At 32.7% G+C, this 14,241-nt stretch overlaps 1 protein-coding gene across 1 annotated transcript; it reads right to left on the bottom strand.

Annotated features, from left to right (window-relative positions):
• Positions 1 to 674: 674 nt before the first annotated feature.
• Positions 675 to 13,182, bottom strand: LOC132717905 (uncharacterized). The gene is made up of 10 exons (XM_060701488.1): positions 13,119 to 13,182; positions 11,682 to 11,723; positions 10,652 to 10,761; positions 10,304 to 10,375; positions 9,950 to 9,999; positions 8,828 to 8,880; positions 7,932 to 8,041; positions 7,066 to 7,134; positions 4,560 to 4,746; positions 675 to 792 (listed from the first exon to the last, which is right to left on the bottom strand). Exons 1-10 carry the CDS (start codon positions 13,126 to 13,128, stop codon positions 731 to 733), a joined length of 765 nt encoding a protein of 254 aa, XP_060557471.1. The 5' UTR covers positions 13,129 to 13,182; the 3' UTR covers positions 675 to 730.
• Between the last annotated feature and the right edge of the window lie 1,059 nt (positions 13,183 to 14,241).

The raw sequence follows: 14,241 nt of genomic DNA, 5'->3' as shown, positions 1-14,241 counted from the left end.
TTAATTTTCTAAAAGAATCTGAGAGAAACATAAATCATATTTTAAAAAAATGGATCAAAGACAGAAATGGCCGGGTTGCATTTGTATACCAAATATCATGATGCTGTGATGTTACGATACTTTTTCGAAAATTTAACTAAGTCGGTAAACAGGAATTGGATGAGCAACTTACCTGAAATCGAATCCCCTGGTATGGGACCACGTGTCAATGCTGAATGCCAAATACCAATTTAAGAGGCTGTGGTAAGTAGTTGCTTAGAAAACTGTTACGAATATTTGCTACCTTTGACCATAAATGTCGAAAATTGGACTAAGTTGATAAACAGGAAGTGATGAGCAGCGTACATACCTGAAATTGAATCCCACGGTATGGGGCCATGTGTCAGTGCTGTATGCCAAATATCAAGAGGCTGTGATAAGTAGTTGCTGAGAAAACTGTTACGAAAAGTTTTTACCCGCCCGCCCGCCACCCGACATTTACCATGCTAAAATCCGGGTTTGCACCTGTCTTACCCGGCCAAAATGAACAAAAACAGAACGAAAGATAAAATGGCCTCGTCGCATGCTAAAAGCATATCTTTCAGGCCATAGCTATTTTCTCGGGCAATATTTGGCAATTTCTTCTATTTGATACATGTACATGTTCTTAAGGTAAAGTAAAACAAACATCAATGGATTGTAAATTTCGTTTATTTCCATAAAAATCGTTTAACATCGGTCCTATCGCTTTCTAAATGGACTTTAATGTCGTCATATCAAATTTTCCATTCTCTGCTAGCGTGAAGATCCGTGCTTTAAAATAATAAAAGAAAGAAAAAATAAGACAGCACTGTGACATAAACAGTTTATTTGCACTACAAATCAGTTGTCGAACAGTCTACTGATGTTTAAGGTTCATGTTATCACGGGGGAGGAAGTGTTACACGAAGGATGGAGTTCTTATGATAACTTGTTCAGGAGTTCTTGTGATAACTGTCACGAAGTTCGTTGGAAAACATCTGTATATACTACAAAAACCCTCGTCAAAAATGGTTATTTTCATCGTTCAAAAATGAGTTTAATGTGCTAAAATAAACTTTAATGATTAAGCTTGTCTTACATCTTGTATAAGGTGTTAAAGCCTAATTTACAGGCTATTTTTCATCGCCTCTGGTAGTTTTTCAGTAAAATTTCCAAATTACTTGCCAATTCACAAGTTTTGACCGGTTTATTTGTGGTCTTCATCCTTGCCATACATAATTATATAATTATAATGCAAAATTGCAAACATAAAGCACCGGCTAACAGATTTATATCCGATTTTTCAAATGTCCCGGAGTTCTTGTGATAACTCTGATGATGTCACAGAGTCTTATGATAACTTTTGTTATTGCCAATGTGTTTCTTGCGCTAAATCACGGCACGTCTTAGCTTTTATTATCATTCAATAAGAGTGTAGATCATTATGAAATGCAGTACGACCATCCTTTGCATAAAAATGTGGATAATACGTTGGTGTTATGTGTATGCAAAGGATAAATAGGTGATAGGATATCATCTACAGTAAAAACTGAACCAGCGGCCACTGATATTCTGCAGTATATAATGCCTTAAACCATAAAACAAAAATGTCTCAAAACGTACACGTTGTTCTCAGTTTCACATGTTTTAAGCAACCACCTGTCTTAAGCAGACAACATGTAGGCATGCCTTAATTAACAAATAAAATAAAAATCTGTCTACCGAAGAGAACCAATTTTGACAGAACCAAGTTAGGTACCTGTCCAGCATTACCATGTTTTAATGTTGCTCTTTTATTTTACATTTTAATGGAATAAAGGCCCGAGATGTAACACATTTGCTCACATTTACTCAAAATTTCATATTAGCAGTTTTTCGGACCTTTTTTATTTTGAATATGATTCAATACCAATAAGCAATGTTAAGCTGGATTTTTCAAATAGATATAACTTCCCAAACTTTTCCGTGTCGTCTTCAAATATATTGTTTAAAAGAAGTAATTTACCTAGAAAGGGATCTTATTGTGCATGGGCATTCAAACTAGAATTCCCCAGGTGTTGCTTGTAAGTTTCGCAAGTTCTCTAATGTAATTTAAAACAACAGACAAAACTTTGAAACATATTAATCACTGTACTAGTATAACTGCTGTATTACATAGAAAACAAATGTTACCTTGATTGATGAAGTAACATAGATGGTTAACTGAGAAAAAATAGTCTGTATGTCAGGATGAAAATGATTAAGGGCCAGAATACTGATAGGAGCCGGAAAATGCTAGGAAACCAGTACATATTTCCTTTTTCCATTCTACGAAATCTGTGTCAAAAAAAAAACTATGAAAAAGAAACGGGGGTAAGAAATAATATCTCATGAACTAAAATTCACTCAAAACCAACGTTATATATCCTATTTTTTGCCCAAAGAATGAGCATACTACATTTCATAATGATTTATAATCTCATTTAATAATGAAAAATGCTAAAAAGTGCTGTGATTTAGCACAACAAACACACTGGCAATAACAAAAGTTATCATAAGAACTCTGTGACATCATCAGAGTTATCACAAGAACTCCGGGACATTTGAAAAATCGGGTATAAATCAGTTAGCCGGCGCTTTATGTTTGCAATTTTGCATTATAGTTAAGTTACTTTGTATGGCAGGATGAAGACCAGAAATAAACAGGTCAAAACTTGTGAATTGGCAAATAATTTGGAAATTTTACTGAAAACTACCAGATTTGAAGCAAGAGGCGATTAAAAATGGCCTGTGAATTAGTTTTTGACACATAATACAAGATGTAAGACAAGCTTTATTATTAAAGTTTAATTTAGCACCTAAAACTCATTTTTGAAAGATGAAAATAATCAATCTTAGGGTGTTTTTATAGTATATACAGATGTTTTCTAACGAACTCCGTGACAGTTATCACAAGAATTCCTGAACAAGTTATCATAAGAACTCCATCCTTCGTGTAACACTTCCTCCCCCGTGGTTATCGGACTATCATATCATTTGACAAACATACAATTTAAAGTGACATTATGACCATCCAAGTGAAACTGTTCAGTATACAGATAAATATAAAAGCTACTTGGCATTTTGCCATAATTGTGTCAAATTTCGTATTTTACCATGATGAACAACAAATCATAACGCACATTTGTATAATATCGTTTGGAATGCATAGATAACGCTCAGTTCTTAAAAGAGTGACAGTCTTTTGATACGTTGGGTAGTTTTTATATTGTATCATAAATATTTTTCAGTATCAGTTATTGGTCATTGGCCATTTTAGTTTCATATCTTTTAAAATATATTCCTTATTCACCATAAAAAGGAGCTTTAACGTCGCTTTAATATAAAATACTAGTTGTTAACTTTTATCTCTCAAAGGTGGGCATGACACATGCCAAGGTTGTTAAGTAAGATCAGCGATATTTCATTTTCGGGTATTTTGTTATTATACGGGAAGTCAAAAGCAGGGACCGCCAAGCGGGCCCGGGCTTTTGCTTGCCAGGCTATAGACTACACGTGTATATTTAAAAGAAAATCAAATATAAAACATTCAAAAATATATACGAGATCTAGAATTCTATACCTATCAATGAAATTTTCAGGTTTAGTTATAGTTAGGCGCCGCCATTTTCAATGTTTCTCAATGATATTAGGTGGGTATTCCGATAAAGGAACAAATCTCAACTTTTCGGATTGTTAATAATCGTCGAGTGTTTCGAGTGAAAATAGGAGCGGCGCATGAAATACCGAGTGGCATCTTTAAAACGGAAAAATGAAAGGATTTTTGTTACCGACTTCCCCGTTCATAGGCTTTGCCTAATTTCATATTATTTTTTAAATCAAAAACAAAATAAATATTAAATTAATAAAAAATTCTGGAAACAAAGTGATCCCTCAGAAGCATTAATCACAACAAAATAAATAAGAATTGCAGACTCGGTTTGATTGAGTCTGTACATGAGGGATAATGAATAAGTGCAATGTTAATAAACTAGTTTAACATATCTAAATGCGTAAAGGGAGTTATTTTACATTGCTGAATATAAATCGGAATTCTGTTAGAAGAGAACAAAGCTGTTAAATCAATAGCCAATATGATCTGTATTGTACTCAACAAAGTGTATAATATTTTTATTTCTTACGAATTTTACTTTTTTAATAGAATTTTTTCACATTGAAAAAACAACAACCATTTTGATAGAATTTTTTCACATTGAAAAAACAACATTTCTTGAAAACGAAATCTAATCACTGTGGTCAGGTGACTTTTAAGGGCTTTTTAAATGTGCTTCAAAAATGCAAAAGAGTTAGCTCTAAAACCTCAACGACCGACAAGCAGGGTAACTTCAAGTACGATACGGATTTGTTATGGACTCGGAAAAAGGAATTTATGTTGATTTTGGATTCTTTGAAAACGAAATTGGATTCTATATTGATTGATATATGAAGATCACATGGCCATACGCTTAAAATTAAATGGTGTGAAATAATAGGAAAATATATGGTAATTAGCATTGAATAATTAATCTAACTTAAGTTACCATTTTGTTCATGACATGTGCCATAGTTACAACCGCCATCAGCACAACAAGAGTGGCATATTGACGTCGCGCGTCGTCCGATATTACCACATATTGCGTCACGATCGAATCCTGGGGATAGTCCTGTTTTATTCGAAACACACAATCTAAAGTCTTGATAAGCATTGTTCATCAAGTTATCACATATCTGAAAAAAGGTTAGGTTGATGTTGCCGGAAGTCACGACATTCTACAATGCTTAGTAATTTAAAATTGCATCAATACTATGTAGTAAATTCCAGAATCTGATCAAAGATAAAATATTTTACTTTCAGAAGAAGTATTGCGAAAACTTAACAGAAAGATGCAACTAGTTAGTGTAATTGCACAATTTACGAATTACAGTTGTCTGGCAAAGGTTTCTCCGGTGCCGTTATATGTCGCAAGAGCGCTAAATTTCGCACTCGCCGCTAAATGTCAGATAATTCCGCTGTCTGTCACAACCGCAGCTAAATGACTTAAACTATTTTGCCGTTAAATTTCGCATTTATGATGTTTAATGTAGCGCCATTTTCCTTACCGTTAAATGTCACAACACCATCATTAAATTCCGCAATATCTAAATTCATGTTGGTATTTATTGTAGAAATATAAATTTAAAATAATATAAATTTATAAATTGGTATTATGTCAACATTAATTTTATGCCAATGATTTTATAAAATGATGGCCATGATTTATGCCAAAAAACCTCTTGATGATAAAACACATTTGTATTTTTTTTTTCATCTAGCAGCCCAGGTATTGTGGATACGAGCTGATATCAGCTTAAGATGGATCATAATTCAATCTCAGATCAGAATGCTTTCATATTTTTTGTGTCGGCCTTTCACCTGCAAGCATGTTTACCAGCGGTTTTATCGGTATAACAGGTATTATACTATATGTTACATTGTACATGTACTATTTTGCCACATTCAGAATGTTACAGACGTCCAAACCACAGGCACGAGTATCGGACCAAGGAGAAAATATGACCAGATTGATAAAAAACCACCCCTTAGAGCCTTAAAAATATACTATAGGTAAAGAGAAGGCCGGAAACTACAGATTCGAATCTACGAGCAAGGGGTTCATTTCCCGGGCCATTGTGAAAACAGTTGTCTAGACAATTTTATCACTATTTCACGTTTGTAGTAAGCTTCCAGATGAGACCAACCCCAAGTCTCTAGCCCTTCCCGTTCATGAAACATCTATCAGGAAACGAGCGTATTCGTGCTAAAAATCCCTGGTAGACAAAATTGCGGCACAACGATTCGGTACGTATATATAGACTAATACATGTTTGTCAGCCAAGTACGGGTCAAAATCAGTTGAATTCATTAAGTAATATTACTAAATACATACATGGGACCACTTACAACCGTCAGTAGCATCTGAAACACGCGAAAGTAGTGTTTCAATCATCTCCACGGTATTCGATTGTTTTCCCCATTGTAAATCAGCTGTTCGGTAGTTTGTAAGGAGTCTTCTGATTGGCCAATAGCAACGAAACCGCAACTTTTCGCACAAGGCGTAGAAAGCAATCGAAAGACCGTGTAGTGGTCGGAAACTCGAATCGTGTAAAACTAGATAAACAATTATAAATATTTTGTGTAAGCATATCCAAATGAAACGTTTCTATTGATTTTATCAACATTTATACTGTTTCTTGAACATGTGCCCTTTGTAGACCAATCCACTTTAAAAAGCATTTTTTATTTTAAGTCGGCAAATGGGCCGTGTCATTCTTTTATAACCCAAACTATCAAAATATTGACAAACATTTTCCCAATATTAATTGTTATCTAATACCATTGCTACATGAATATACATCTTGCGACATTTTATGGTAGTGTTGCGACATTAAATGGCAAAGGAAAACGGCGACGATTATTAATAATTATTACTATTGCAGACTTTATTGCCAGAAGATTTTGCGACAATTAGCGAAGGTTGAGACATTTAGCGGAAATGGTGTGACATTTAGTGGCAAGTCCGACCGTAAATCTAGCCAAAATGGGCATGCATGCTTAGATGACGACATATTACAACTTTTTAAAGTCAGTGATTTCAGTTAATACGTATATATGTAAAAGAAACAGTGAATTTGAAAGAAGAAGATGTACGTTATCACGATCAAACAGGTGGAAAAAATTTTCGCTTCGAATCTAGTGATGCGCATTTCAGATGAAGTACGGGATGAAACATCATGAAATTAAATCCTGTATGCCCGGAAAATTGTGAAGAAGGTTATTACATGTATCTTTACACTAGAACATCACGAATTTCGGAGAAAAAGAGGAAAAAACATACTTTTCGGCTGCATCTGCCATCTTGTTTTTTGTTTAACGAACGATGTGATTCTCCCCGTGTATAAGCACACACACACGCACACACACACATGCGCGCGCACGCACACAAGTGCGCGCGCACGCACGCACGCACACACACACACACACACTCTCTCTCTCTCCATAGTACTTACGGCTTTATTGAAACAGCCATAGTAAAACGTATCTTTACCACCGAAGTCTTCTTGAGAAGTATAGCAAACCTAAATATTTACAAACAAATGATTTTAGACGAAACATGTTATATAAAAATATGTAATAAAAAATTGAACCATTTATGTAACTCCACTGAGGTTTTTGCTCATGAAGGTACTTGCAATATTTTTTTTCGAGATTTATATACCATTTCGTCTGGACAAAAAGCTTGTGTTCATTCCCTCGCTCCCTTTTCCCAAAATATTTATTTTTATCGTGCAAAATGACTAAAAAACGAAAAGCGCTGCCAACGCTTTTCACTCAAACTAGGCTAATAATCAACTCAATTCGTTTTAACTGTTAGTATATTACATCATAATCCTTTCCAGATTTTTTTATGATTTTAGGCTTTTTTTTACCTCAGCGGAGCTGTTTTTTTTTAATCATCGTAAATAATAAGCAATAAGATATGAAACATGTTCATCCTGATAAACAAGGAAATACTTAAAAATCAGATTCCTTACTCTCTACATTGCCTCAGGTTCCATTTTATTTGTCCTAATCAAGCAAAAACACAACATGATAATTCATAGTCCCTACCCGAAGATTGTCGGAAAGACCCGAGGTCTAGTAGTTTCGATTGTAACACCTAATCATTATAATTATACTTCATGAATGGTCTTCCTATGCTGACTTTCTACTATTTCATATTAGAAAAAATAGACATTTTAAACCTAAAATTTTTACCTCTAATAAAGCTATATACTTCATTTAAATTGTTGGAGTAATTTTTTTTTTGATTAAAATGAATTACAAAACACTATATGAATTGAACTGCAGATATGAAATAGAACAAAAACAATACCTCATTTGGTTGACATGTTTCAAGGGTTACACATAATTTTGGATCTGTTACACCAAAACCGTGCGAATTTCTGTTATCACAACTGTAACATTGGCTACTGGTTAACGTGCCTGACAATAATTATATTTGTTTATTATCATTTTTATTGTTTTTTATCTAACATTTAGTGATCACTTGAAAACTGTTTTTCTCATAAATTTCAAATTAAACTAGACATGTTTTCAAAGGAGACGGATGCAACAACAGTCCACTGTTTTGTTAGTCTACACACAGACAGCAAGACATAGTTGGGAAGACACACGGCTAAATCTTTTCCCTTAAGTGGGTGGCATTAGCATAAGCAACCTAACCTCATGCAGGATAGTTCTTTTTTATCCCTAAAATTGTGCTTATAACATACCTTTGTCCAATGAATATATACTTTGTAGTTGACAAAGTTAACATGAAACAAGAATGTCATTACATATAATATATTATATCATTCGTTTTCAAATCTTCCTGAGGGAAAGAAATAATGATCCCTATCTCATAATTTCTATTATATTTATAGAGGTCCAAAACATGTAAACGATACATGTTAAAAGATACATGTAAACGAAATCACTGTACTTTGTCTTGCAAGCCTAAACAATGAAGTGTGTACCATGTCCTGCGACGTTTTATGGCAATAAAAATAAAGCGTGAAAATACATAATTGTGTGCATGCAAAGTATGAAGACCCGGGGAAAAACACAATCCCAGTATTTGTAAGAAATTTGAATGATATGAAATAAAAAAAAAACACTTTACATGTAATTAAAATACATATAGAACGACAAAAAAAGATAATATAATTATATTAAATAATGAAAAATTAAAGAGGAAACAGTTTGTACAGTTAAGAAAGTTTTACGTACCATCTTTGATACCGCATAGCCGTTTATTACAATCATCTCCGAAACCACAACACCTAAATAACAGTTGATGAAATATATCATAACACGGTTATAAAGGATGAATTCAATAAGAAAGTAGCTTAATATCCCAATGTGTACTCTATGAATAACCGTTTAGTTTTAATCATGAGGCAAACAAAAGTATTACAAATGCATTTTCATGATTAATTTATGCATTCCATATGGCACATTAACACAAATGGGATATAGGGTACACACTCAAAATTTCCTCAACCGATGTTTTTGTTTATCTTCACGAATAATAGAAAACAAGGAACTATTGCTGCACATATAATGTTTTGTAACTGTGAAAGTTACCCATTTTGCTCTAAAATATGATATAAAAAGCAAAGATCAACGAGGGAAAGCGACGGTTGAGTAACAAAGCTACCATAAAGTGCCAAGGTACCAGTGCTTAGGAACCGATAGATATAGACATAAACTTGGCATATTTTTCCTTAGACATTACTTTATTTTGTTAAGCTGGAGAAAATTATGAATTACTAGAAATGTGTTTATAAAGACACAGATAACCCCACAATCCACTGTTTTGTCGACCTACTGACTCAAGGTCAAAAATTGTTTGAGCTACGCGACACACAAGTTGTGGAACGGTCAAGGACAATACTTCTATAAATACTAAAAAAAAATACACAATTAAACCACTGATACACATGCAGAATAATATAGTTATATTCTTGCAAAGTTTCGTGACTCTTGGTCAAATTCTTTTTGAGGTATGGCGATTAAAAATGGAAAATTGCAAACGTTTTATTCAGTCAAGCAATAACTCTGACAAAATTGAAATAATATACAAGCGAAACTCCAGGTGCACAATTTCACATGCTGATCAGTAATCTTGTCAATTTTGTTGATTTTCGCTTAAGCACTTTTAGAGCTATAATGCGACAGAACATAAAAAAGCACGGACGGATAGACGGAGAAGGGCAAATCTAAATACCCCCTTCTCAATACAAGTCAGGCGCAATAACTCTGACAAAACTGAAATAATATCCAAGCGAAACCATTTAATATTATAGATAGGATATGTCACTCAATATTTAATGCAACTTCTTATCTCACCTTGAACATGTAACTAAGTCACTTCGTTTTTTTCCACTTTTGGCACAAACCTTGAGTAAAAATGTGTGCGTCTTTTAATCAAAATTTGTTTTGTCAAAAAAATTTGTTACTGTGAGAGAAGTATTTATTAAAAAAAACTAAAGCTTAACTAAATAAAATTGCAATATCTTACTTTTGGAAAAGAATAACGCTATTTAGCTATTTACAAAAGGAATCGAAATTTGTATATGAAGAGCCTGGAAGTAATTTTTACATTTAAAGAAGGTCTAGCTTTTCTGTAAATTAATTTGAGACAGGTAAAAATATTCACTCATATATTTCAGGTATTTTACTTATCTATATAATGAAACATACATCCTTAGATCTGCAGCCGCCTTGATAAACAACTGTTAGTTGGTCCGTTAACAATTCGTCCATGAAGCATTCCTATTAATTGCAACATATATTGAATTGTAAAAACTGTGCTAAAATAGTTTGTTGACGAAAAAGAAGTATATACGCGTATCAAAATAAAATTGAAATGAAGCAATATTCTTTGATTAAAACAACATTGTTTATGATGCAAAATACTATTATACGTACATTTATCTAATATATTTACTGAGCAATTAGTCTTATCCGATAATTGTGAAAATGTCATTAATTTTTTTATATAAATATTTTACAATTCATCAACAAACATTTTATTAAAGTTTGCTTAACCTCGAGTGTTGCGTCACAAATTATAAGTTTGTTACAATCAGACAAAGTGCTTGCCCGGTTACACCACCTACATCTAATGGTGCTTTGCGATGATACAACAGTAGCAATTCCTGGAAAAAAATATCATACTTATGTACTTATACCCCGATGCCATAACTTATAGCCACCTTTATGTCCCGGAAATTCGTTTTTTTTTTAAATTCTTTAGAAATGGAAAACATTTGTTTAATAATGTTTTAATTTAGAGCATTAAATTAAGATATTTAACAACTAAAGAAAATAGGGTTAAACGTGCAGTCTTGTGTCGCAAAGGTAGCAAAACGTAAACATAGCAGTATATTGACTTCCATACAAAAATACTAATACAATATGACTGTACAATTTGCCAACAGAACAAAAGTAGCAAACCAAAAAGGCCATTCATGTGTCAAACAAGCATTTTTCACAAACTGTAATCAGATACCAAAAAATAAAAAGTTATCGTGAAATAAAAGCAAGAGCACTTCTGAGGCATATGGTCCTTTTTTAATCAATTTGTCTTGCATCGATAGGCGGTTCTCAGAATGAACACATACTACAACCTACCGAACGACTTGTAAAATTTTATCAGGCCGGTATCCAATAGTGAAAAGAAATCTCAGCATTAGATAAAGATTCAGAGTAAATAAGACATGAGATAACATAATGGGAGGTGGTTTGTATGAAGGTAATGTACCAATGTAATGCAATGCATGTACTCATTAAAAATGTTACATTTTAAATGTATGTTAGAATTCTATATCTTTTCCAAGCTGTTGTGTTGTTTTTTTTTTCTTTTGTTTTTTTTTTACGGTTCAATGTTTAAATGTGCATTTGAAAAATTGAAATAACAAGAGATAGAGAACTTTGATAAGATGACTTAAAATAATCTCATATTGTAATGACATGCGTCTAAAACTTAAAACTCATGAATGCTGCAGTACCGGTATTAAACACAAAATATATCTTAGTATTTTGACAATGCAAGAAACAAACATTAAGCAAAACTTACCAACAAAAATGTAAATTGAAACCAGAAGACACGTCATTTTATCTGTAATATAAACAAAACTAATTTTTAACATCTTAGTATGATTGTGTCATTTTGACGGTTAATTTCTTCGACTGTCATCAATGGAAAACACATTAAATTCGAAATTTAAAGAGTTTGTCTCATATGTAAATTGTTGAAACGGTGATTTGAAAGAAATAAATCATAACAAAAGAAGCATATCATGTGTACGGTTAATCACATTCATATTTATTATAAGACAGTAAACGATTGCCATGAATATGTTAAAAAGTTTTGATAATTCAGAGGATATTTGCGATTAGTATAAAAAGAAATCACCAAAGTGTACTACAGTGTATTTAATAAACAAGTATTATTAGTAATTTAACAACTTAAAGAGTTATAATATGTAAACTAATATAAACAAGCAATTATCATAGTATTGCAAGCAATCCATAAGTCCCCTACCGGTTAGGACCCCATCAACATTCTGAAGGGCCATTGGCCATTCACTAACATTTCAATTTTTCTATATTTTAAGTAAATTTGTTCTTTAAAAGTTTTTACAGGAAACAGTTTTTATGAACAGACAGACAGACAGACAGACTGAAGGACACTCTAAAGTTAATATTTGAAACATCCCTGTTACCAAAATATAACATGTTTTAAAGCAAAATTCTTAAAGAGGAGATAACTCTTGAATTAAAGATGCAATTTCATAAAAAAAATTCAGCTCTTTTTGACTAATCACAAATAATGTTATATTTGCCATGTTTTACAAGGCAACCAATATTTTTTCAAAATAGGGAGAACAGATAAAATATGCATAATCTCAAGACTGCCATCTACCCATATGTCAAGTTTCATAAAAATATTTCCAGTACTTTTTGAGTTATCACTGGATTCAATGTATGAGTAAAATTTGCCATATTTTCAGTCTATGTGTTGCCATAGCAACCAGAATTTTCAACACAGGAAGAAAAAAAAGACGTGCATAATCTCCAGACTGCCATCCACCCATATTTCAAGTTTCATAAAAATATTTCCAGTACTTTTTACGTTATCACTGGATTCAGTTTACGTGTAAAATTTGCTATATTTTAAGCCTATTTGTTGCCATAGCAACCAGAATTTTCAACATAGGAATAAAAAAAAGACGTGCATAATCCAAATACTGCCATCTATCCATATATCAAGTTTCATAAAAATATTTTCAGTACTTTTCAAGTTATCGCGGGATCCAGTTTTGTGGACGGACGGACTGACAGACAGACAGACAGACGGACGGAGGGTAAACCTAAAGTCCCCTCCGGTAAACCGGTAGGGGACTAATTACAGTAAAAAGGATTACAACAAAACATACAATATACGTAACAAGTAACAAATGAAACCGAATCCCTCCCGCTCAAAAAAAACAACAACAAAGAAAATGTTTACCTGTATTCATTTTGTCCAGCTAGAAAAGTGAAACTAAAGAGAAAACAGAAATGACACGTTTTTTTTGCAAATGTTGCAACACATTAAATTGCATTTGTTAAAAATATAAATTTTAAAAAGGACTCCTAACGAACGCCCAAAACAATAAAATTGTAATTGTTGCAGGTTCGGTTTGATTGAGCCTGTTCGTGGACGATTTTAGTTAGTGCAAGTCCATTCCACGCCCCTATCACCTTCAACAAATAATTTGAAATGAGATATTTCGAATTAAGAAATATTTCGGATGTGATCATATGATGATATTCAAGGAATCTTTAATGTAACAAGTTATTGCTTTTCCATGAAAACCGATACATGGTCGCCAAGTAAAAAAAATCGTGTTCCATAAATAATAAAACAATGGGCAAAACTAAATAAAATAGGATTTTGAAAGCGGGTCAGAGGTTATGAAACCTGCATAATTATCACAGAAAATCTGTCAAAAGATAAATTTAAAAGACAGGCAAAATATACTAAGTGTGATTTTACAGTAGAAATATTGAAACCACCCAACTAGAAGAATATCTAAATAGAAGAAACGTATCATAAACACATTAATAAAAACATACTGAACAATTCTTCAAGGATCTCTGGTTAAAATACAGTGCGCTACAACGCCAATGTGGCGATAAAATAGGAATATAGAGAAAAAAGGGAATTCTTGAAAAATGTCTAAAATGGCGAAATTGATAATGCTTCAGTCTTTGCTTGATTTAGCCTGTTCATGGACTGTACAAGAAAGTGCTAGCTACTGTCAGCGTAAGCAGAATTCAATAAAGCAGCGAGCCTCCAGATTCAAGCTAATTTTTATGAAAATTTTGAAAATATTTTTAAAAGTTAAATATTGTGAAATGAACAAAAAAGTAATTTACTCATTGCAAACGGCACTAAAAGCAATCCACGTAAATTACCATATAAGATGTAAAAATATACATAAATACCTCTTACTGCGTTAGTAACGCAGTAGAATCAAAATCAGTCATAAATCGCACATGTCATGTAAATAATCAATTAAATATTGAATCCTTTTACTTTTCTCAAGATTTTAATACATTTTTTTTCTAAAAATTGAATATCTTGAAAT

Source organism: Ruditapes philippinarum, unplaced genomic scaffold (genome assembly GCF_026571515.1).
Source record: "Ruditapes philippinarum isolate M1 unplaced genomic scaffold, ASM2657151v2 ctg1858_1_1_1_1, whole genome shotgun sequence".
NCBI lineage: Eukaryota > Metazoa > Mollusca > Bivalvia > Venerida > Veneridae > Ruditapes > Ruditapes philippinarum.
Note: the sequence above shows the minus strand (reverse complement) of the source record. Positions and strands in the feature narration are given on the sequence as shown.

Excerpts from the sequence above, each read along its gene's own strand:
- LOC132717905 (XM_060701488.1), bottom strand. Across the intron at positions 10,762-11,681 it reads TTCAATTTACATTTTTGTTG|GAATTGCTACTGTTGTATCA; the intron begins GTAAGTTTTGCT and ends ATTTTTTTCCAG. Across the intron at positions 8,881-9,949 it reads GACTTAGTTACATGTTCAAG|GTGTTGTGGTTTCGGAGATG; the intron begins GTGAGATAAGAA and ends ACTGTTATTTAG.